General features: G+C 44.0%; 4 protein-coding genes across 6 annotated transcripts; 2 read left to right on the top strand and 2 right to left on the bottom strand.

Moving 5' to 3' along the window:
- The first annotated feature begins 665 nt into the window (after nucleotides 1-665).
- On the top strand, nucleotides 666-6,925 carry chrng (cholinergic receptor, nicotinic, gamma). Its single transcript, XM_053438381.1, has 12 exons — nucleotides 666-805; nucleotides 2,380-2,516; nucleotides 2,601-2,645; nucleotides 2,768-2,892; nucleotides 3,260-3,415; nucleotides 4,474-4,571; nucleotides 4,663-4,863; nucleotides 5,393-5,507; nucleotides 5,583-5,697; nucleotides 5,819-6,083; nucleotides 6,177-6,310; nucleotides 6,400-6,925. Exons 1-12 carry the CDS (start codon nucleotides 742-744, stop codon nucleotides 6,601-6,603), a joined length of 1,659 nt encoding a protein of 552 aa, XP_053294356.1. The 5' UTR covers nucleotides 666-741; the 3' UTR covers nucleotides 6,604-6,925.
- A 1,502-nt stretch (nucleotides 6,926-8,427) lies between these two features.
- LOC128454946 (phospholipid scramblase family member 5) lies at nucleotides 8,428-12,916 on the top strand. Its single transcript, XM_053438555.1, has 7 exons — nucleotides 8,428-8,764; nucleotides 8,866-8,943; nucleotides 9,046-9,238; nucleotides 11,399-11,510; nucleotides 11,586-11,685; nucleotides 12,207-12,265; nucleotides 12,780-12,916. The coding sequence occupies exons 1-7, from the start codon at nucleotides 8,428-8,430 to the stop codon at nucleotides 12,804-12,806; spliced, it is 906 nt and encodes a 301-aa protein (XP_053294530.1). The 3' UTR covers nucleotides 12,807-12,916.
- A 99-nt stretch (nucleotides 12,917-13,015) lies between these two features.
- eif4e2 (eukaryotic translation initiation factor 4E family member 2) lies at nucleotides 13,016-16,995 on the bottom strand. Of its 2 annotated transcripts, none has more exons than XM_053438556.1 (8): nucleotides 16,882-16,995; nucleotides 15,926-16,034; nucleotides 15,638-15,772; nucleotides 15,364-15,468; nucleotides 15,127-15,279; nucleotides 14,891-15,027; nucleotides 14,197-14,272; nucleotides 13,016-14,096 (listed from the first exon to the last, which is right to left on the bottom strand). In XM_053438556.1, the coding sequence occupies exons 1-7, from the start codon at nucleotides 16,899-16,901 to the stop codon at nucleotides 14,224-14,226; spliced, it is 708 nt and encodes a 235-aa protein (XP_053294531.1). In that variant the 5' UTR covers nucleotides 16,902-16,995; the 3' UTR covers nucleotides 13,016-14,096; nucleotides 14,197-14,223. The 2 variants fall into 2 exon arrangements, with proteins under 2 accessions (XP_053294531.1, XP_053294532.1); XM_053438557.1 differs by having other exon boundaries at nucleotides 14,887-15,027.
- Nucleotides 16,996-18,012: 1,017 nt separating this feature from the next.
- Nucleotides 18,013-23,628, bottom strand: capn10 (calpain 10). 2 transcript variants are annotated; one of them, XM_053437777.1, is made up of 12 exons: nucleotides 22,987-23,628; nucleotides 22,465-22,596; nucleotides 22,145-22,341; nucleotides 21,742-21,971; nucleotides 21,521-21,662; nucleotides 21,086-21,252; nucleotides 20,729-20,985; nucleotides 20,423-20,625; nucleotides 19,672-19,927; nucleotides 18,992-19,185; nucleotides 18,857-18,902; nucleotides 18,013-18,466 (listed from the first exon to the last, which is right to left on the bottom strand). In XM_053437777.1, exons 1-12 carry the CDS (start codon nucleotides 23,128-23,130, stop codon nucleotides 18,437-18,439), a joined length of 1,998 nt encoding a protein of 665 aa, XP_053293752.1. In that variant the 5' UTR covers nucleotides 23,131-23,628; the 3' UTR covers nucleotides 18,013-18,436. The 2 variants fall into 2 exon arrangements, with proteins under 2 accessions (XP_053293752.1, XP_053293753.1); XM_053437778.1 differs by having other exon boundaries at nucleotides 22,931-23,030.
- Between the last annotated feature and the right edge of the window lie 225 nt (nucleotides 23,629-23,853).

Below are 23,853 nucleotides of genomic sequence, written 5' to 3' on the forward strand. Positions count from 1 at the left end.
CACGCAGAGTAATGACAGGCCACAAATGGGTCAGCAACCTCCACAGAGCCTGATCAGTCATCACAGAGAGTGGGCTGTAAATGGACAAGAGTTATCACCTGTTCTCTCTTCCACTGTACTTTTTTTGGGCTCACACACACACACGCACGCACACACACACATTGTGTTGCTGCTTTGTCTTACCCGTCTAATCTTCCTTGCCTGTAATCCTTTTATTATAGAGGACACATTTAAGTCTAATGGAAAAAGCTGTTTATAGCTTGAGAGATCACTGCCCCAAAACAGTCCACAACTTATCTTATTTTCTATGTGTGTGTTCGACTGAATGACAGCAGCCAGGTGCGACCAAGATGATTACAATAGAGTGTCTGTTTGATGGTGTACCTTAACACTGGAGGGTAGACATGGACTGGGTATAATGTGTGTGTGTGTGTGCGTGTGTGTTTGTTTGTGCGTGCGTGCGACAGCTGGCTATGCAGTCCTGGAAATACACTCTTGGATTTAACCCTAACAATCATCAACTCCCCCGCCAACCTCCAATCATTCCTCCAAACCTCAACCCTCCCATCAGCGTGAGCCCTAACTTCTGCTGGGAAACACACACCCACCCACCCACGCACACACGTAAACACACACACACACATACCCACACAGGCTCAGTGCCTGTGACTCTATCAAGCAGTGTCAGTGTGTATCAGATAAGTGATCAGAGCTTTGTCTGGGCATCAACACACAGCACTGATGGATCCTGGACGTCTGCACTCTCTGGCGCTCTTCTTAAGGGTGTTTATGATTTCTGCCACAGGTAGGAACGCTGGATTATCAACCTGCTGCCATGTTTGATACAGATGACACTATATATCCTGTGCGTGTGCATGAATCGGTGTGAATTTGTGAGGTCAGATGTTTAGATTTGTACAAACTCAATAACACAGTAATGAGAAAATAATGACTAAACAGAAAAAGTTATTCAGAAAAAGTATTCTTCACGAAGGGCCTGATTGTCTTAACCTTTGACTCATCTAAATGTAATAACACAATAATATCGGACAATTACTTTAATGGTACTATAGTAATACTAAAGTATTAGGCCTCTTTTTCTTCCATTCAAACAAAAGACACTGAAACAAACAGCAGTGCTCCCAACACAATGATCTGCATTTGTCTCAAATATATATTGTTTCATAATTGTGCTGTGTTTAGCAAAGTGTATCCAGCAAATCAAACTATTTTCTTTTGCTTTTTATCATTAACCTCTGTTAGTTTGTTTGTGAGTTGATTGTTTGGTTTGTTTGTAACTAAGATTACACGAAAAAACTACAGGAAGGAGTATCATGTAACTGGGTGGAAGGATGTGCTTAAGGTCAGGGAAGGACCCATTAAAACACTTCTTTATCAGAACTGTGTTTTTTAACAATTTCCCCAGTTTTCTCAGAAAATACTTAATGTGTCTTGATGAAAAGAATCAGGCACATTCAGGAAACTGATATCTATGAGTGTGTGTAATTTGGTCCAGCTTGAATGGATTTAAGGGGCCTGTTGGGCCTCGGAGGTTGTATATGTGCTCAATTGAGAGACAGTCAAGTTAAATATGTTTCAGTGTAAAATTCATGGTGTTTCTGTTCATACAGACACAAACATTGTAGTGGACTTCATTTATTCAGCTCGCTCTCTTGAGCCCTGCACTTACTGACCTCTTGTTACAAAGGTTCTGCCTTCATCTGCGTTTGTTTGTCAATTTATTACTCAAAAAAACTACTTCGCTGATTTACATGTAATTTTGTGGAGGTGTGAAGCCATATTTTGTGAGTGTGGATGTGAAAAAATAGGCAGATCAAGGACTTTGGTATTTAAGAAGGCAATATAGGGGCATATGCCAAAGCACTCTTTTAGATTTAAAATTATTTTTCTGAATTTAGTAATACAGAAAAATCTACAAGGTCACTCACATAGCTCGGCCAAAGTCCAACAGCCAAATTTAGTTGTCCAGATGCATATTTGTATTCGTATCTGCACCAAATTACACACACTCGTAATAATCAGTCCCCTAAACATTTCTTCCTCATTCCAGTGCTGATTAGTTTGTAGCAGCAGAGGCTGAGATGTTCCACTTATTCGTCCCTGGTCTGGATCGAGCTCCAAACACAATGCAGCCTACAGTTCCTATCGGGCACCTCATTAGCATCTTTGATAATGTGCCCCTAAGATGCTTATGAATGAAAGACTTTACTAATGTTATCTCACGTCTATGCCAAAATAAATCTGTGATGTCATGAGGATTGAAAACAAATGTCTTACTCCTCATGAAAAACAAAATCGTGTGTGAAATTGAGTTCCAGTTTAAATCCCTCACTCCCAGTCTGTGTGGTCTTTCTGCAGCATCTGCCGTCAACCTCGAGGGAGAGCTCTTTAAGGATTTGATGAGGGGCTACAACAAGCACGTTCGGCCCACGGAGAAGAACGGGGACATCACTCCGGTCTACATCAAGATGACGCTCACCAACCTCATCTCCCTGGTGGGTGAGGTTCACTCTGTGGTGTTTCTGATAAGGCTGCCCAGGCCCTTTGTTAACTTTGTCTCCTCAACTACCTCTCCTCAGAGTGAAAAGGAGGAGGCCCTGACCACCAGCGTCTGGATCGAGATGGTGACCACACGCACACACACACACACACACACACACACACACACACACACACACACACACACACACACACATACACACCATCTGCTGAATTCTTGTCCAACCTTCAGTATTTTCGTATGCAGAATTGGTGTGACTACAGGCTCAGATGGGACCAGCCGCCCAGGTCGGCTCTGTACGGAAACATCACCTCTGAGCTACGAATCCCCTCCAAGAGCATCTGGCTGCCAGACGTCATCCTGGAGAACAAGTGGGTCGATCAACCTTCTCTTATGAGCATGATTTCAAAAAGGTTCCGATATTTGTTCAGTCAAGGAGAAAGAGATGTTGTTTAAATGTCTATTCGGTGCTGAGAGACCTTGTGATGTAATTGCAATTACACAACATCATATTAAAACGTGTTTCGGAGGCAGTTTTTCTTCCCTTGCCTCCAATCCTTGAAAATAGCACGCTTGTGGAATATCAGTGAGGCTGAGTAACTTTTTGCTGTATTTGCTAGATCTACAAATCTCTGCCTATTAAAAATGTTCGTCAAAAAATTCCCGTGTGTGTGTTTGCGCTCAAATCGCCAACAGCTAATCGCTCAGGTTCTGTCTCCTCTGTCTTCTGCTCTGCAGTGTGGACGGACAGTTTGAGGTCGCTCTCTATTGCAACGCACTTGTGTCTCCTAACGGCTGTGTGTACTGGCTGCCTCCTGCCATCTACCGCAGTGCCTGTGCCATCACCGTCAACTACTTCCCCTTCGACTGGCAGAACTGCAGCATGGTCTTCCGGTGAGTCGAGGCAGGATCTGCCGTGTTCGGATGATACAATTTCGAAACACAAGATACTGTAACTGCACATACCATGAACCAGTTCATTGTTTGTCTTTCATGTATTAATTAATTTGTGATAATCTACACAAATATAAGAATCCCTGAAGTTAAATCAAGGTTAAAGAAATTAGACAGATTACAATAAAAAGCAATAATATGATGATAATAATTTTAGCCTCATAATTTTCTTCTCTTTTCCCTTTTTTATCAATTAATTTAGTTGTTGTTTGTGTATTTTTATGTTCATTAAGTTTTGTGTAATTGTTTTTGTTTGTAAAACAAGATAAAATAAGGCGCAGGCATTTTAAAAATATACAAAAAGTTCCCAAAAAAATAGTTAGTTTTCTTCTCCATCTCAATTTGAAGTTGATCTGATGAAAGCCCTGGGACAAGTTCATCAAAGTAAAAATGTGAAAAATGGCCACTAAATGCAAAATGGCCGGCTTCCTGTTGCGTTTTTTCATAATGGCCTTTGACACTTTTTGTTTGTCTGGTCATGATACACCTGGGCTACGATCTTCGTGAAGATCGGTCAAAGGGAAACCTAGGGGCTGCGTTCCAGGGGGCGCTGCTGAGCCATTTTGCCACGCCCAATTCAAATATAGGGCCTCCCACCGTTCGGTGGTTGGGCCCTAATAAAAACAAGATTATTTTGTATACAGTATAAATTGTGTAAGGGGTGTAAGATACAATAGCGTTAATGTTAACACTTCTTATACTAACTAATACTAACAATACTGACAGTTGGAAAACGCCTTTGAAATAGAATATAATGTCAGGATATTTTTTTTTTACTGAAACAAATTATATATAAAACATTAATGTCAATGAAAAGTTTACATTTAATCCTCGTATCTGTAAAATCTTTGTTTATTTGCTTGTCAGGCTCCTTTGTGTTGTCATGATCCACACAGCAGAGACGGTGCCTCCTTCAGTCACCGCTGTATTGTTAGAGTGAATTGATGGTTGTGTGTTTGCTGTGGAGAAAGACAACATGTTCTCTCCCCCATGTGCAGCTCTCAGACCTACAGTGCCAATGAGATCGAACTGGTGCTCAAACAGGAGGACAACCAAACGCTTGAGTGGGTGGACATCGATCCAGAAGCTTTCACAGGTACAAACAAATAAACCTATATGACACCTTTAAATGATGGATTTTAAATAAATGCATAATACAAAACCAACACGTGAATCTCTGCTGGTAGAGAATGGTGAGTGGGTCATCAAACACAGGCCGGCCAAGAAAGTCATCAACACTCAGTACACGAAGGACGAGCGCGAGTACCAGGAGGTGGTCTTCTTCCTCATCATACAGCGGAAGCCCCTGTTCTACATCATCAACATCATCGCTCCCTGCGTGCTCTTCTCCTCGCTCTGCCTGCTCGTCTACTACTTACCTGCCAAAGGTCTTGGTCTTCCTTTTGTTTCTTTAAAAGCTGTAACATCTCGGAAAAGCCAAACCTCATTCTCATCAACCTCAAACAGCCTCATTACCAGATCATAATACATTAACTTGAAGTTCTGTCATTAGCTCCGCCTTTAAGGAGGTTTTTATTGTTTCATTGTTCTTTTGTTAGTTTGCAGCATTGTGCAAAAAAATACAAGACAGGTACAACCAAGAAACTGTGTGGAAGCCTGCAGTAATGGTCAGGGAAGAACCCAGTGGATTTTTAGTATCTATCGGAATCAGGGAGAGGATTTTTCAGAGAGGCACTCAAGGATGTTAAAGAAAAAAGATCATACAAATTTAGAGGATAAAGGATTTTTATCAATTGTGTATAATGGGGTTCATCTTGACTGAATCTAGTGGGACTTGTTGGGCCTTGAGGGAGTTATATGTGCTGTACTGAGTGCCATTACAGTGCTAATGTTATTTTTTGCACAAAACCTCACCAGTCTGACTGAATACTGGCGTGTGTGGTTTGGTTTTTGCAGCTGGCGGTCAGAAGTGCACGATGTCCATTGCAACTCTTCTGGGTCAGACTGTGTTCCTCCTCCTTATCTCCAAGAAGGTCCCAGAGACTTCCAAAGCAGTGCCTCTTATCGGAAAGTGAGTTCACGTGCATCACTCTACAGGATTTCAGATCAGAATTGATATGAGTGATTTATGAACCCCTGGCGACAGGTATCTGATGTTTGTGATGTCAGTGACCACCATGGTCGTGATGAACTGTGTGATCGTCCTCAACGTGTCCCTGAGGACCCCCAACACCCACATAATGACAGACAAAGTCCGAAAGGTGAGCCTGAGGCCACACATCCTCTTTTCTCAGCGGAATATCCAATAAGCAGCTACACTGTGACGAGTCCACATCCGTGTGTTTGCCACCGGATTACCCTTTGACCTGCTGTCCCTCCTAGATCCTCCTCAACATCCTGCCTCGACTGCTGAGGATGCAGATGCAGCCCTGGACACCAAAAGACGACGACACCATGGCAACCGGAAACGGCAAAACTCAGACTGAAGACATGAACCACGTGTTCCTGGTTCCCTGCCGCCGCCGCAGCTCCATGACCCTCATCCTCAAGGCGGAGGAATACGTGATGAAAACAGCTCGGTCCGAACTCATGTTTGCCAGACTCAAAGACAGAAACGGATTGATGAAGTCAGTGTTAGAGAAGCTACGTAAGTGAACGAGTCTGAAGACGTTTGAGTGCACATGACGGTGTGTTTTCCCCCCTTGTAACCACATGACTCTCTGGTCTGATTCGGACTCAGATGATGGGATGGAGGGCGGTACAGCTGAGCAGCTCGGTGCCAGCCTGGCGAACGCCTCCCCAGAGCTGAAGCAGTGTGTGGCGTCCTGCAAACACATCGCAGAGACCGCACGGCAGCAAAACAACTTCCAGAACGTGAGCTCTTACATTTACACCTCTACATACGTCATCTTCACACGAGGAAACATCAGCTCACAATATCTTTACCTCTGTCTTAAACACAGGAGAATGAGGAGTGGATCCTCGTTGCCCGGGTGATCGACAGAGTCTGCTTCATCGTCATGACGCTGGTGTTCTTCATCGGCACCATTGGGATCTTCCTGATGGGCCACTTCAACCAGCCTCCCTCCTCCCCTTTCCTGGGCGATCCAAAGAAGTATCTGCCTCCCTTGAACAACATCTCTGATATGAGTGACAGTGGCATGTGAGCAGTGAGAAATCAAGAGCTTTCCTCGCTTCAGCCAAAGGGAAAATCTGACGACATGTGTCAATGATCTTTCTCTAATGACTGAGAACGGAGAAGATACTCCTGTTGTGTATTTTCTGCTCACTTGTCAGTTGCTGGTGTGGACTGTCATAGAGGTGAAGCTGCACATGACGAAGGATCCAGGGCACCACTCCACAATGTAGTGGACGCCGCGTTAGAGCCATGATGATGCACACTGGTTTCAGTTGTAAGTTTTTGTTTAAGGTTGAAAAATAAGAAGTTACTTTGTATTGTTGTTGGCACAGTGTTTACTGCGTTTTGCCTTCTGGGATCATACATGCGTGTTGATCACACATGTGGACAGTAAACGGCCAAATGTTCCAAATGGATGCTTTTATCAATAAAAGCACGTCTGTGATCACGTGGTTACAGCTGTCTGAGAAATATGTCAGTCCCCTGTTTGACACCTTTATGAAGACACATTTCGAGAGCACTCACACCCCCACGAAAAAAAAACACAGACCCATTGTGCAGCCCCCCCACCCCACCCACCCACCTCCAGAAGCAGGATTTCAATTACATGGCTGAGTGATGCCTTTCTAGCCCAACAAAAGGCAGATCCGGCTAGTTGGGATGGAAACAGAGTTGGGGGGCGGGAGGGGTGGAGGGGGGGTAAGACTGAGAGCTGTGGGGAACAAGAGTGGGAGTGACATCTCCAGACACAAACACACACCAAACAAACATTGCCATGTGAATATTCACACAAAATAAACACACAGAGGTGGCGGAGAGGGTGTCACTCGACTCCTCCTGATGCTGAGGACTCGTGAGCGTCGGCCTCGTCTCTTTCCTCTCGCAGCGACATGAGCAGAGTCTGGAGGCTGAACACTGATGGTAAGCTAAAGACTTCAATTACATGTGTGCTCTCTCCTGTCTTTACGCTCCGTTATGTCACATAAAATGAGGATATGGGCTGTAGGAAAATGCTGACCTCATCATCGTGGTGTTGTTGTGGAATATTCAATGTGTGGGGATGAGACCAAACTGTGCGACAGGACTGTGAGAGTGTGAAGTGAATGTAAAAGAAGCTCAGGTTGGCTCTAATGTGGAAATCACTCTGTCTTGTGAGGACATTGTTTATATTGCTGCTGCCGGGGAACCGTCTGGGGTCGAAGAAAAGCTGCTTAGTTTTATCTTCATCCTTTAATAATGTGAGATTTAATAGATCAATTAAAAAAAAAAGCAAGACTCACCTTCCCAGAGAAAATAACTTTGTATTATAACGATATTCACAACCATAGCTGTTTATGCATTTAAACTCAAACTAGTGTGTTGAATAGTTTTATTAACTATCTGTGGTTCTCAGCTTAGATTCCCATATTTCCATTTTCAAAAGAATGTCATTTTTTCAGTTTGTCCTAAGTGATATACTTTCATACAACCTTATGTCAAATTATTTCAAATGTAAATAATGAACATACTGTGTTATTTTATCTTTGGACACCTAATAATTATTTAAATGATACATTGGAAGGAGGAAAATCCTCTTTTGTCTGTAAAGCTTGTAACACTTTGTATTTAAGAGTCAGACATAAAAAAACTTTGGGAATCATTTATTTAGTCCAACAAGTCCTAAAAAATAAGATGTTGCTGAAATGGAGGCTATTCAACCCCATGGAAAAAAAATCATTACTTCTTCGTTGCCTCTATCTTCCCTTATTGTATTCTCTAACTCTTCTCAAACAAGTGATGTTTCAAACACATCTGTCAGACTGAAACACTGAAAAGAGAGTTTAAAATAACTGTATATTTTCAGTCTCATACCATGTCAGCTGTGACCAGCCAGCCTCTTCCTCTTGGTGGACTGGAACGAGAAAAGCACATTCAGATGATCTTCAGGGCTTTCCAGAACCGCTGCGAGTGCCAGACTCACTCACCTGGACCCAAACCCCGCAGAACGGCCCCTGACTGGGATTCTGATGAGCAGCTTTCAGTCGGGGCCCCTGAGAGGAAGATGGAGAACGGCTCCACGCAGCCACCTGAGGGAATGAACAGGCTCGGGATTGAGGAGCGGAGCCTCGGTGGTGCGGCAGGATCGGACTTCATGTCTGTGCTGGAAACTGTCAGTCAGATTCATATCAGTGCTCGGCCTGAGTTACAAGGTAAGAAAACACAGGTGTTTATGTGTGTGTCTGTGTGTAGAAAGGATTATTGCAGTGCAGATACTTCTCCACCTGGAGTGAGCAGAGCTTTGTTGTTGCAGGTCCACAGTGTGTTCCCCGGAGGATCTACAGCATCACCACACATGGCAGCAGGTCACAGTTATTTGTGGCTGTGGAAGGTGAATGTTCAGCTCCCTGGGTCTTAACTGAGAACATTAGTCTAGTCTGATGATGTTGTTCAGTGTATTCTCACTCTCTTCTTAATGTCTCCTTCCTGTCAGAGAGCTCTTGTTTATGTCTCCAGTGTTGTGGTCCAGCTCGGGCCTGTACACTGAAGGGCTTCGACTGTGAGGGCTGCCAGCTCTTTTATTTTGAAAGGCCATTCAGGGCAGACGCCTGCTGCCTCGGCTGCTGCCTGATGGAGATGAAGGTCTACACGCCTCAAAAACATCTTATTGGCACCGTCTGCCAGAGGTAGGGCCAGCGGGATCGGCTTCCAGTGTTCTTGGTGAAAAGTACATTTATTTAAGTACTATAAGTAAAGGTTCAGTGTGTAAGATTTAGGTGAAAAGTCAGAAATTGAATATAAGACAGACCTAGTGACGTTTCATCTAAATTGTACATCGAAAGTGTGCCCTCTCTATGGAGGCTACCATGTTTTTACAGTATTCCAGACTCGTAAAACTACAGCGAACATTTTTTTTGTTTGTATGTCAACTGAAGGCTACCACAGGTTCTCTTTCACGTTATGTTCGGAAGGGGAGGCAGGGGGTGAGGGGTTTTCAGCTGTAAACTTAAACTTCACCACTAGATGTCACTAAATTGTACACACTGAACCTTTAATTGTTCTTGGAATTTCAGTATATTTTCTCCAACTTCTTCTCCATCAAGCCTCAGAGGGAAATATTATACTCAGTTAACATCTATAATAACTTTTCAGATTTTACAGATAGAGCACATGATAGTTTATCAAATCTGGTAAATTCTCATTGGAATTCATAAATTTCATTACATAAAAAGCATTATAATTCTAAAAGAAAATACTCTAAATGAGTATTTTCACTATTGATACTGAACGTGCATTTTGCTGCATTTTGCTGCTCATGCTTCTGTACTTTTACTTAAAGTCCCAACACAGCAGCTTATTAAACCACTAAAACTCTTCTTTGTTCTCCAAAATTACATATTCAAAACATAATCTCCACATGACCTAAAAATGACCTAAATATAACTCTACACCTTCCCTCCTCATGTCGTGATTGGCAACTGTGAATATGCTAATATTGACCCTGCCCCTGCTCTTTGTCTCCCCTAATTTGCAATATTAATAATCTTCCTTTCAAAGTGTGTTTTTCTTTTACCACAGGAGTTGGACTCTGAAATGAAACTACAACACAAACTTTTTCAATCTTAATAATAATAATAATTAAGATTAATTATTATTAATCTTAATTATTAAGATTAAGCAAAACCTTAGGACAGTAAGGTTTTGCAAAACCTTAGGACAGTAATACAACCATATATAATAATAGGCCAGTAAAATTGGTAATAACAATAGTTCATACAGGGTAGAGTCAAACAGAATAAAATCATGTACTAGTGATAAAAATGATTGATTTTAAAACATTTTAAGGAATATCCTAACTTAGCGCCCCCTTTGGGGGTTTTGGGATGTTTGTCCGAGATTCCATCCAAACCACAGACTGTATGATCCAAACATGCTGGTAGTGAGTGGATTTTGTTCACACAGATTCACACCATTCAAAGCAATTCAGACTTTGCAATAGAAAGCCGGTAACAGCATCCTCTGTGCTACATCCAGTGTTAAAGGACACCCTGCTGGACTCTGTTCAAAATGTTTTAATGTCTTTTGTCCTTTTGCTGAATCAACCCTTTAACCCCTTCCACACCTCCTACCATCAGAATATTGAACCAGCCGTCTTAATACCTCACATTCTCAGACTAAACAATTGTAACGTGAGACATTTTCCATGTCGCTCTCAGCCTTGGGCCACCCTGAACCACCGTGGCTGCCCAGACCTGTCTGTAAATAGCAGTTGGGAGCCTTTACTGTTCCAAACAGCCGGGCATGTAGTGCATTCTAAACCAGGGAGAGTTAATGCACAGAACAGCTGCCTGCATGGAGACACAGCAACAAAGCTGCGCTGGACTGGTGAGGAAGGAATGCAGCATCCTCCTTAATGGGAATGTATTCCCCCGTCTCCTGCAGCAAAACCAAAATACTTCCTTCTTCATGTGGCCCGAGTCTGACTCCAGGGTTAGCCGGGGTGCCTGTGTGTCGAATTTAGAGTTTTCCAGAAGCAACACAAGGCAAAGTTGTGTCCAATTAAGACTGACCTGGCAGAGGTTTCAGTGACCAGAGATCTACTTGGTATAAATATTCCCTCAGTTGCACTCGAATAAAGCATGGCCCGATGTGAACTCTTCCGACACCGAGCAAACAAAGGTTTTGGTGCTGCAGAATCATGACAGCTGAAAATGTGATCAACCAAGCAGCAAGGCCGGGCTGCGCCACTGTGTGAAGTACTGGCCAGTTCATCTGCCAGGTTCCATATTGCATGATTATGCCAGGAAGTGTGTTAAGTATTGTGCGTTGGCCGACTGCTCTTCCAGGTGGAGCATGTTCACCCCTCTCCTGGAGGTGTGCGATTCAGAGGGAGAGTCCACCATCAGGATCCAGGGCACCTGCTGCCCGAGTCGCTGTTTCTCCAACCAGCAGTTTCAGGTATTTACATTCAAGTGACCAAAAATAAAATTATTATGAATGGTTTTCTCACATTCTGCATTTTATGGGTTTTAGATTGTCTCAAACATTGGTGAGAAAATTGGCACAATATGGAAGAGATGGCCTGGCTTCAATGATGAAGGCAACATGGACCATGAATATTTTGGGTTGGATGGTGAGTTCTGACATTTTATTATCGTTTTCTTTTTGTCAAAACAACAACTTTATTTTACTTAATAACAATATGAAGAAAGAGCATCACCTTTCTCAAGTCTTTCTCACTCTTCCCCCAGTGACACAAAACAAAGATAACTCTCCTACATTGAACTTAAACTCTAGAGCACGAGAAGCTTCATCAGATTTTAAATTTATCAGCATCACCTGCTTTTCTTTTCTTCCCTTCCCTGTCAATACTCTGATCCTGCACTTTACACTGAAAAGATATGGCCTTTTGTACAGCACGTCTGAAATGCAATTCACAACAGCAAATAATAAAACACACCCGCAAATAAAAGACAGTGGCAAAAATTGCAAAAAAATAAACACAGGACACATGGACAGTACGTCCATCCAATCAGCCAAAACCTTATCCTTTTGTGTTTTGCACTTCAGAGCCTCCATATTTTTGCCTCTTACACATTATTCCCATTCCCATTTAATAATTTTGCCATTTCTAAATCCATTTAATTCTTCCAGTGCCAATGAGTTTGGAGTCGCACATCAAACTGCTGCTGCTGGCGACCACCTTCCTGTTGGTGAGCGTCTATGTTGTCTCCTGTTGTTCTTGTAGAAAGATAAATTGTTGAGTTTCTATTTAAAGAGAATGAAATCCAAGTATCCCTTAGAAAAGGTCTAGTACCACAATGTAAACTATCTCACTAAAATCTATTTAGATATTTCCCTGCCAGTTATACTTTCTATGTAAAGTTGTGTATATATTTATATTTTAACAGTAAACATCACAATTGTCTCAATAAATTCTGTGACTTTTAACAGATGTAGTTGGTGTAGATGGAACTAAAGTACTTATGTATAGTTGCGAAGTTTAATCAGTAATCTATGTTAATCAATAGCAATATATTTAGATATAGTAAAAATGTATATAAATTAATGAGCAGCTATAGTGAAATGACTGTAGAGAATATAAAAATAGATTTCCCTCAGATACATTATTTTTCATTAAGTGGCAGAATTTTAAATCCTCAACCTTGTCTCAGTACTTTACCCATAATTACTCCCAACTTTATAGGTTGTGTTATTTCTCCACAGAATCACATGTTCTTTGAGATGAGCTGATGGGTGAATGGGGAACAATCATTAGAAATGAAGACGCCGCAAGTGGACGTTTAACTAGAGGCTCATCAGCAGTTTGAACACTTTATGGCACAAGAGAGTGCAGCATGAGAACCGAGGGTCCTGTGGTAATAAACCACGAAGCAGAACCTATTGTTTAAAACTTCAAATGAGTGTCGGGCTCCATTTATGAAAGACAGTTGACAGTGAACCAGCAGGTGCATATTTGACATTTATTGCTATAAACCATCAGGTGTACATCCAACATTTGTTTCTTCACTTTTGACACACACGCACACACACACCTGCACCCATCCTCGCGCTACCACACATGGGCGGCATTACAGTTTTTCAACAGACTACAGGCGCTCTCTGAAGATGGTTCAATGTTGAAAATGCTCCCGAAAAATCAAATGTAACAGACCCCCGACCTCAGTTTCCTCTTTTGCTGGAAAAACTAAAACAATAAGGGCCTTTGATGAGGACAATAAAGCAGAGCCCGACCCTTGGATTATTTGGAGGCAGGGTTAAGACGAAACGCTCAGGAGGGGGGACCTGGATCGGGTTGGGCTCGAGGCCAGGCACAGTGATCGAGGCAGCTTGGCAGTCCATTATTAAGATGCCTCTTACGCAACCTTCTGCCCAACACAGGATGGTCCTCATCCTTTGGGATTCAACTTTCAGGTCAAAGATGGAGAATCATGGCAGATTCAGTTAAGGGATCTTTGAAGTGGACTATATTTACAATATATCATACACAATAATAGTATTAATCAGCAAATCATTTCAAGTTCAAAATTACCGGAATACAGCACAGTAATAAAATATTCTGCAACCCTGTTTGAGTCCCAATAAAACAGATTAACACAGACTTCCTTTAACAGCAGGACGTGTGACTTGATGTGAGCAATAAAATCCGATCGAGCACATATCACTATGGTTTCGTTTGTGGGTTGTTTTGTATTTTGTCAAGTACACTTTGTTATCAGCTAATGACCAAACACCAGTCACATGCCCCCCCTGGTGGCAGGTTAACAGGTGTTGCAACTTGCATTACAAAACATAAAAAAACGGAGGCTTTGTTCTCCTCTGGTTGATTAAAAATAATGCAAATTTCTCCCTTCGACTTCTTCTGTTCGCCGTCCGCTTGTTTTCTGATCGTTTCCAATTAGACACAAACAAGGAATGGTCCTCTCGCCCCTGACTTTTGTCTTCACACACAGTGCCAATCCACGCAGAGGTATCCTTCCCCGGACTCGTCATTCCCCCCCGACTCATTACATATCCTCACACCTACACACCACAAAGAGAGAAACGACATCCACATGAGACAAAGCACATCAGAGAAGAACGATTTCTTTCACACTGAAAATCCTGCAGCAACAGTTCTCACCCTCTGAGAGGTTTTCTGTGTGAGGGCCTAACGTCCGCCGCTAGCAGTCACCAGTCCATGGAAGTCTTCCCATGCTCTGCCAATGAGGATGCAGCACGTCATCATTCATAATACACAGTTCAAATGTGTTATGCCTTTTCAATGACAAGAGATGCATCAATTCACTGCAAAAGCACATAGAACTCAATGGAGTTGGACACAGGGTTCTTTCTCATGATTTACACCAACAACTGACAATGAAAACATTGGGAAATTGGTTTTGCTTGTTATTTCAATAGCATTGAATATTGTTAATGTGGTTTTCATTGATACAAACTTTAAAAAGAAAAATGGTCTTGAGCTTAAAGTGACATCTTAATGTTCAAAGTTTTTCTTTGCTTTGTTATTTTACAACAAACAGTCAAAACCCATTCAAATCGTATAAAACAGAGAAGCAGTGAATCTTAAGACTTGAGCTCAAGATTTTGGAAAACAAAGTTTCTGCTACTAAAAAAGTGAACTGGTCAATCACTTATCAAAACCACATCTGATCAGTTGAAGTTGAGAGGAACATTAGCATTGTTTAATATCATTCTGTCCTTAGAAGCAACACTGATACATTATCAAGTGTCATGAGAGAAATTGTTACATTAGTGAGCATGCACATGAGAGAGAGGAGGGAGAGGTAATAGTATAAAAGCGGAGACATACATACTTAATGCTGTCTGTGTGCGTCTTGTACTCCATGATGGTGTTGGGCGGCAGGTTGAGGACTCGACGCAGGGTGTCTCTGATGCGAGCCGTGGTCGCCTGGTCACTGGCCGTTTTGTTCCAGATGGAAAGGATGTCCTCCTGAGGGAGAGAAGCGTGCACAGAGCCATGTCTGAGAATGTGGGAGTGGGCAAAGCATGGTTACATGAAACAGTGTCTGTTAGTGTGGGGTTGGTTTACCTGGAAGCGTACTGACACCACAGCGCCACAGATTTCCTCTCCCACCATGAACTGCTCCCCCAGTATAGCCAGGATCAGGTTCTCCCAGCACCGAGATGCTAAACCTTTCCTCAGACGGATGATCCACTTTCCACCCATCTTATTGGCGTCATCCTACGCACAACATATGCATGGTTTAAGAGAGATAGTTTATAAAACATTATTTGGCATACGAGATATAAATGAATGTGTACGCACCTCCCACATGGGTTTAATACCGTCTTTGAACAGGTGGAAGTCACTGTGGCCCGTCAGATCACCAGGCCGGATCATGTGACTATAGAAACGCCAGAACTGCTCCACCTACGAAAGCAAAAGAGATGTTAACATCAATAATGCGGGGATGATAAATCGGTATGATCTGGCATTTTGAGAATATGTCTTGATATGGTGATGGTTATAAATGAAAGTCAAGAGGGTCTTCTCCCCATCGGCTGTGGGCTCTCTGCAGAGGTCAGGAGGAGGGACATACCGAGGCGAAGGTGCCGATCTGCCTGATGTTCTGTTCGTAGCTCTGAGTGCTGGCTGGTCTCCCGGGGGTTCGTCTGGAGTACCACAAGCTGTAGTTGAATTGAAGAGGGTGCTCTCCTGCCCCTGGCACTGCCATCTGCAGACGAGAAAGAAGGGGACCAAGTCATTATGTTGAGGCTTCAACCAAACCGGAGTTTCTTAACATACTTTCTAGGCTTTGATTTGCGTCTGTTCTTATATTAGAAAAAAAAAATTAAATAAAACAAACAATCAGATAAACCCGACCCACCTTTCTCCTGGCGTTCTGTTCCTTGTCCTCGTCTTCAGATTTTTCCTTCTCACCGTCTTTCGGTGAACCTGGGTCCTGGTCGTGGTCTCCGCTGTCATCGTCTTTTAGACTGGATATCATGGAAACACACAGAACAAACAAGACAGTGTTTGAGCCACGTGTCGACTGAGTTAAAATAAAGGACGTTAAACCTTGCTTAAAACCACTGCAGTGTTTAACAGCAGTCCTGCAATAGATTATATCTTTAATTTGAAGATATATTAATATTTGTAGTTTAAACTGTATTTCTGTTATTGTGATATTTCTAATAATACGTGATATAACCAGTGATATACTGATATAAATGGGGACAAAATGGAAACAAACACAAAACTGTACTTTATCTTCTTAAACCCAGGATTTGCTGCAGAGCTGCTGTACACAAAACTAAACCGGTGAGTAAATACAGTTTTAACTTCTGGAATAAGGGGGATTGTTTTTGCAAATGGACACCGAGTTCCGCCTCAACGACCCAGACCGTGAATCACAGCCCACAACGCGCTGTCAGCGGTCTGTCCCAACCTCAGCGCCCTGGTGCCCTAGTTCGAGCCGGTCCTACGCGCACCTTCCCCCGGCCTCTGCACAACCAACACGCCGAGGATGCGAGGCCTGTCCGCATTCCGCCAGGCTAAGCTACAGCTAGCAAGGCAGCGCATTTCCTCCTTCAAAACACCGTTAACTCACTGTGGCTGGTTCATATCGCTGCAGTAGTGTGTGCCTGGGGCTCGTTCTCATGAGGGGGGGGGGGGGGGGGGGGGGGGTACTAACACAAACACGGGACCATGCAACGTAGCTGACACACCTCTCTGCTAATACACGCAGCGGTCGTTAGCACCACGCTAACCCCGGGTTGATGTGCGACAGCGGCCGTGGAACTGGCCGGTGCTCCCACGCAAACTTTGTTACTCACTACTCACGCGTCAAATTTGTTGTTCATTATTTTCGCGGTGAAAGCCTCTCGGGGTCCGACCACTGCACTCCTGGATTCCGCAGGAACGGCGACGCGCACATCCGAGGCATGTGAACGCGCACGCTATGTGTCGGTTATGAGCGTGGGGGGGCGGGGGGCACCTCCCTCCAGTGGCTCACATGCAAACACGCACGATTCAATGCACAACATATGCACATGGGAAACTGACTCAGGAGCTCAGGAAGTTATAAGAGTCATAACCATTAAGTTGGGGGAGTATGTGGCTCAGGGGTTAGAGCGGTCATCCTCTACCAAGAGGGTCAGTGGCTCGATGCCAGTCTTCTGTAGATCGCATGCCGAAGTGTCCTTGGGCAAGATGCTGAACCCCTAATTGCCCCTCATCATAGAGAAAGAGCTGCACATAGATGCTGAGTGTGTGTGTGTGTGTGTGAATGTAAAACTGTACTTTGAAGCACTTAGTTATCATCAGGACTAGAAAAGCTGCTATATAAATACAGACCATTTTTGTTTTGATGTTTTATTCATTGCATCTCAGAAAGGCAAAACTCCCCAAAAACAACAAATAGCACAGTACCCGTTAGTCTCAGTTGACTCCAGTGAATAATCACAAACCCTGTGACTTCTGCACACACAGACGTGGGTATGAGCAGGCGCACAAACAGCACCACACATACTGTACGCAGCCTAAACACAAAAAAGAGGGCCGACGGCGGCTTCTTCATATGAAACCGGCTTCCTCTGATGAGCCGCATCCCCTTGTTTCATCCCCTCCATCCATCCCTCTTGTCATCTGTTCTTGCGGCCGCTTCAAACAGCGGCTGTGTCCTGAAGCAGAGCTGTGGACCGAGTCTAGGGGGGTAACAAGGGAGGTGCAGGGTCGTGGGGGTCAGGGGCAAAGTGGACTACTTTAGCTCCAGACTGAGTTAGGTGTTAAATCAGAGAGGTGAGCAGGTGAGGGGTTGAGGGATTGAGAAACACGTGTGTCCAAAGGTGGACAACACGAGGAGCAGATTGTCTGGCGGGGGGTCGAGGGATGGGAGAAAAGCTCTGGTATAGTATGGCACGGTATGGTGTGGTTTGGTTGGCTCTGCTGGTGGAGACCATCCCCTCACCCCTTGTGCCTCTGTGAAGACCTTCATGAGAGGGCCCTTTGTTCCGGCCCGGCGGGCGCACCAGTGAGTGAATGAGCAAGAGCAGTGGCGGCACTCTTCAATGGCCGCTGTTTGTTTACACCAGCCAGTCCCGTCATACTTCATTAGCAGCCCAGCCCACCGACAACCTCTGATGTCCTAATCGCCGATGAGTGTGTGGCTGCCCATCAGCCCTGAGCCTCAGCGGTTCAGGATAAAGGGGTTTCTACGATTCCCGACACACACATTCCCACTAAATCTTTCTATCTGCCGGCCTTCTCCGCAACACACACACAAACACACACAGAGGCCGCATGGTGAGGTCTGATAGGAGAGCTGGTTCTTTCATCGTGCGCCAAGAGGCACAGGGAGGTGAGCCGACGTCAGATGAGCTGCAACGGTCCCAGAGAACTAGCTTTGCATCACGGAGATGTGAGAGACCTGCCGCCGGGAGAGAAACGAAGCAAGACAGAGGGATTATTCAGAGCTGCCATCTTCGAACCACAGTCACAGACTCAAAAATATGGATATAAGCTTTGTCTGCTTTCCCGTGTGTGTTGAATGGTCAAGCTGTTTCCACTGTGACCTTCATCCCTGTAACACTAGGGTTTCAACTTTAATTAATCAAATTGTTAGTCCTAACTACCCAGAAGTCACACTCTCAAACTGTATCTTTTTTTAACAATTAAAGCCCAAATATATTCAATTTACAATCGCATGAAACATAAAAGTGGAAAAGTCAATTTTTATTCATATATGACTTAAGTAATTAATCAGTTGTAAAGATGCTGTCAGTTAGTTTTGTTGTCATCAACACTGCAACATACAAACCTCTTGAATGGCTCTCCCCAGCCTCTCCTGACTTTTCACCACCTTCCTGAAAGAGACACACATCTATTGTTACTCCTGACAGTGACACAACAACGAAACGTGAAGATACTGCCAGTACCTGTGCAGTGACCTCACCTGCGTATTTGGCGAGCCAGGCTGAGGGTGAAGTCTGCCGAGCAGTCGGCCTCGTAAGTGGATGGTAATATGGCGTAATCTCCAGGAGGAAGAGTGCAGGCCAGACTGACATCCTGTGTGTAACAGTGGGGGACGCAACTGGCGGCGGGCTCCTCGTCCCTGGAGATCGCCTGTTCACATTCTCCTTCCAGGACCTGGATACGGTTCAGAGTCAAAATTAGATACTGAAAATTGTCCATTTTAAAACTGCAAGTTAAATTTATGGGAGATTATTGTGACTAAATTTGAGTACCACATTAATTATTATGTTTCAAATTTAATTTGAAACATAATAATGTATGTGACATCCTGACTTTGTAAGAAGGTCCATGTACAATTCACCAGGGAACTAGACAAAAGTCACAAAGTCCACTGAGCTTGATGTGCAAAGAATATCAAGTTCCGTTCTTTTACATATTGTTTCAAAACCCTGTGAAGAACTGTTTCATGTGATGTTTCTTTATTCAACCTTTGAGCAATCTTATACCACTTAAAGTACAAAGGGGTTTTTAAAAGAGGGTATTAAAACTGACAGAAAGAGTAAACATCTCAGAGATCTGAGCGGATTTTATAGCTGATTAAGTTGTTGGGAAAGTACACAGAAGTAGACGTCTTCCTCCTCTCAATGATATTTGACTGACCTTGTAAATGTGGAAGCCAATAGGGTGCAGATCCGTGTCAGGGCGGCTCTGGTGCAGGGTAATTCTCACATTAACCCCTGATGCCACCGCTGGGTCATCAGACACTGTAAAGGGGAAGCAAGGGTTCTGCCAGTGAGACAGGAAGTTCCTACTTCCTCCCGCCGTCTTCCCTTCTATCCACGATCCCCGGAAGTAACAGGTCTCCCACTCAGCCTCAGCGGTTAATGGCAGTGATTCTGCTGGGCTTTTCAGGGCACTGAGCGCATCGCAAACATTGATACACAATATGAATAATTAAATCTGACACATTACAAATTATATAAACTACATTAATTTCATTTTAAACAACAGAAAATGTCAGTAGGAAAACACAACTTGATTAAACTGTGAGGGTTAATGGTTTAAAATCTGACATGCTTTTCAAAAGGAGAAAAGCTTTAATTTACTTTTTCATAAAGATTAAAAAAAGGTATTCAACTTTACCACCAGGTGTCCCTATATATCTACTACTAGTGATTTCTATTGAAAGTCTGCCAAACTACGCATGAATATATTTTATTAAGCTGGGAGAATTAATTAGTCATTTGACACTTTGGACTCTGTAGGAAATAACATTAACGCAGATGTGTGAATGTAGCTGAAACTTTTAAAACTATGAAGTTCAAACGTTTTAATGAAAAGAGAAATATAGTATGAATTGTTATGATAAGATGGACTTGTTTACTTTCTCTTCCCCCTAACTGGTCCTTACCTAAGGGATATGGAAGAGGAGGAAAAGACCCTGATGAGAAAGCGGCCCTCGACCCCTGGCTTGAAGGTGCTGGGGATCAGCAGGTAGTATCCCGGCTCCAGCTGCCCGTGGAGGACCACCTCTCGCTCGTAGGCGTGGCAGTGAGTCGAAGCACACAGAGGTTTGTTCAACATGCGGCTCAGATTGAAACGCTTCTTCTCCACCTGGTGACAGGAAACCAAACTTAGGTGACGACTTCTATTGGATCTTTGTTAAAGCTTCCGGGCAGACTTCTGCACGGACTGGAGCAGATTAATAGACACTAACCTTCCACATGTGTAGAGCGGTAGCCTGGTAGTGCTGATGCTTTGTGTTCTCTTTATCCTCAAGGGGCATCTGTGTATTTTTCTCTGTGTTTCTCCACTTCCTATGCTGCAGCAGGGAAACCAGAACATCTCCCCTCTCACTCACTTTAAGCCAGAACTTTGGGTTGGTACCGTAACTGCTGCTGTTCCGGCTACCGCCAGCAGAGTGCCCCTTTATCCACCGACCAGGCAGCTGATGGCTGTGTGTCAGGAGACTTCCTATTAGGGTAGGGAGATGTCTGAGTGAGAAAAAAAAGGCTGCCAAGGAAAACTATAGATTGAAAGTAGGAAGCTGTTTTTAATGAACTAACCAAATTACCTGTATAGATACTCTTTAGGTGACCTTCCTCACTGATGGGGTACCCCACTGTGACATCATCAAACTGGGACATGAATTCAGCCTCATCCAACCAGAATTCGCCCTCAGCCACCCGGGCTTGTAGATCTGAAGCACAATTGGGGTCGACAGAGCTCCACCCTGCACCACTGCGGAGAGAGAGACACACTGTAAATAGATCTGATGCAGACTAGGGCTGAATGCTAATGTATGAATGTCGCTGCAGCTGCAGACTCCCACTCTGGTTGGATTAACCAGAATATGAATATGTTTTCATTGCTGATTGTTTGTTCGTCTGTCTGTTAGCAGGATTACTCAAAAACTACTAAATGGATTTCCATGAAGTTTTATGGAAGTTCCGCACCAAGGCAGAACCCATTCCATTTAACAAACAAGTGGATCCAGGAATATGCCTACCTCTCTATCCAGCCCCCTCCCTGGCAGCACCTTCCCCAGGGGTTTCTGATCCTGAGTAGACGTACATCGCCCCCTGACACCGTCTTCACATCCACCCACTCCATGACAGTCAGAGCATGGTACTGACCCGGCTCACTGGCACCTAGACCAGGCAAAAGGATCAAATGGATCACAAAGGGATCACAAGATGACTTTTCATCTGCGAGATAAACCTCTCTGACCTCCAGGGCTGCTGTTCATGGAGCAGCTCAGCACACAGTCATCCTTCACAGGGTACAGAAGGTTCAGGTCAAGCCTTCGCCTCCTGACCTGTTCACTGTCCCGTCCTAATCCCGGCTCCTCCTCTGACCCCAAGTCTCCCAGGCTCCAGTGTTCTGCTAGGCCGCCAGTTAAATCCACCAGGGCCTCCGACACCTGCCCAGCCCACAGTTGCTCGTATGAGCCATGAAGCCTAGAAAGGATGGAGAGGCGAGTAAATGGGATTTCCTAACTTCATTAAACATGCTGATGGGAGTACATGGTTAGTCCCGGGAAACTTTACAAGTAACAGTGACATATGTATGTCAAATAACCAAGATAAAAGTTTAGAGTAAACAAGAGAGGGAAATTCCACAGGCTACTTACTTGGCATAGGCCTTTTCCAACAAGGCTACCCAGAAGGCAGTGGGGGAGTGGCAGCTTGAGAAGCAGAGAGTGGAGTTAATACAGGGCAGGCGGTCATCAACGGTCACCTCTGTCCAGTATCCCTGCCGCCAGAAACAAAACTGGAAGAAGCCTCTGTACCTGCTGTCACCCCACAGGGGTTGGTCTGGGGGGAGCACCTGCACAGGGTCGAGGACTAAGTCACTACAGCAGTGCAGGACATAGAAACACTTCACATTTAACACAGGCATATTTGTTTTAAAGCAATTTGAATCTACACTTTAATGCACTTGTTTCTATACCTTGTTGAGTAGATGTTTGTTCTTGAGCAGGACAGTGCAGGCACAGAGGAACCAACAGTCTCCTAACAAGCCTTGTTTAGCGTGACCCAAGTTGATGTTGTCAGGGCAGAGAACTGGTGACTGGCAGATCTCCTGGAAGTGAGAAATACAATAAATGAGGATTGATACAATTTGGACTTAAAGTTTTTGTTGGGCAGTTAACATGGAGGTCAGATCTCCCACAATGTTGTGTGTTGATATTATTATTTTGCTGGTTGCAAGATGAAAAGAAATATAAATAAAATCCTACAAATATTACTTATCCTTTAATTATTAGACCTGCTTTGTAAAATACTGAATCATAACCTGTCGTCACTCTTTCATAATCCCATTGTTGTCAGTTGAAAAAACGAACCGGGTGACGCAAGTAGATGGGACACGAGCCAAATAGAAACTCGACATCATTCACTGTAAATATTCAACCTACAAAAAGGAATTCACTGCGGCATTTCCCATTTCCCATTTCCTCCTGGCTGGTCTAACCTGCGGGCGCCGCCATGTGATGTTTGCGCGCAGCCTTGCGATGGGCGTGGAGCTGTCAGAGAGCAGGGAGGTGTCGTCAGAGGGGAAGTCCAGGTCCTCGAACAGAGCCTCGCCTCCACGCTCTGGCCGGCCCTCTCCTGTCATGGCTCCGGATTGCTGCTTCTGAATCCTACCTCCTGGGTCAGTGGGTGAACCTCAGCCAGATGTGACCATCCTCACTGACCCTGTGCACATCTCACACTTGTATTACACCTTGAAACACAAACACAGCAGCATTATATATTCATGAGACTTTGCATTTTCTTTCAGTTTGTGCAAACAGCAGAGGATGGATGTGCCGCCTATTCATATATAGTATTGTTTAAATGATACTTTATGACTATGTGGAGATGTGTGTATGTGCATGCCTTTTATGACATGCATATGCAGCAGCAATGGATATAAAGTATCAGATCACTCATGATATATATAAGTGAAAAAGTAAATTAAGGGACAAGTTTATTTAGTTGTTATTCGACTAAAGGTAATGTTTTATTTTGTGCTGCTTTACACAACCAACATAACTGTTAAATCCATAGTGACCGGGCTACAAATTAAAGTGCCGTGTTATTCACCTGTCAGATGTTTACTGGGACTTTCTATCATGCGTCTCCATCTTACCTTGCTCCCGCTGTCGGCTTCTTCTCTCTCGTCGGTGTCATTTTTGTCATAGCAACAGTCGCAGCTAGCCGCTGAACGTTAGCATCTGTTAGCTTGTGATGCGCAGCCGCAGCATCTCCGCGTCGCTTCATCTTGTCATAGTGCGAGGACGATGGCCACAGCGGGACCTTAACGCCACGGCACCGAGGATGAGTTTGTAAGAAAACG

This window comes from Pleuronectes platessa, chromosome 13, assembly GCF_947347685.1.
Source record: "Pleuronectes platessa chromosome 13, fPlePla1.1, whole genome shotgun sequence".
Taxonomy (NCBI): Eukaryota; Metazoa; Chordata; class Actinopteri; order Pleuronectiformes; family Pleuronectidae; genus Pleuronectes; species Pleuronectes platessa.

Coding starts and splice junctions, on each gene's coding strand:
- chrng (XM_053438381.1), top strand. CDS start 742: ATGGATCCTGGACGTCTGCACTCTCTGGCGCTCTTCTTAAGGGTGTTT. Junction 2,646..2,767: donor CCAGCGTCTGGATCGAGATG/GTGACCACACGC, acceptor TTTCGTATGCAG/AATTGGTGTGACTACAGGCT. Junction 5,508..5,582: donor GCAGTGCCTCTTATCGGAAA/GTGAGTTCACGT, acceptor CCCTGGCGACAG/GTATCTGATGTTTGTGATGT.
- LOC128454946 (XM_053438555.1), top strand. CDS start 8,428: ATGTCAGCTGTGACCAGCCAGCCTCTTCCTCTTGGTGGACTGGAACGA. Junction 9,239..11,398: donor ATTGGCACCGTCTGCCAGAG/GTAGGGCCAGCG, acceptor CTGCTCTTCCAG/GTGGAGCATGTTCACCCCTC. Junction 11,686..12,206: donor TGAATATTTTGGGTTGGATG/GTGAGTTCTGAC, acceptor TAATTCTTCCAG/TGCCAATGAGTTTGGAGTCG.
- eif4e2 (XM_053438556.1), bottom strand. CDS start 16,901: ATGAACAACAAATTTGACGC. Junction 15,469..15,637: donor AGATCGGCACCTTCGCCTCG/GTATGTCCCTCC, acceptor TTGCTTTCGTAG/GTGGAGCAGTTCTGGCGTTT. Junction 14,273..14,890: donor ACGCACACAGACAGCATTAA/GTATGTATGTCT, acceptor CCTCATTGGCAG/AGCATGGGAAGACTTCCATG.
- capn10 (XM_053437777.1), bottom strand. CDS start 23,130: ATGACAGGAGAGGGCCGGCCAGAGCGTGGAGGCGAGGCTCTGTTCGAG. Junction 20,986..21,085: donor CCTAAAGAGTATCTATACAG/GTAATTTGGTTA, acceptor CTACCCTAATAG/GAAGTCTCCTGACACACAGC. Junction 19,186..19,671: donor TTGGCTTCCACATTTACAAG/GTCAGTCAAATA, acceptor AACCGTATCCAG/GTCCTGGAAGGAGAATGTGA.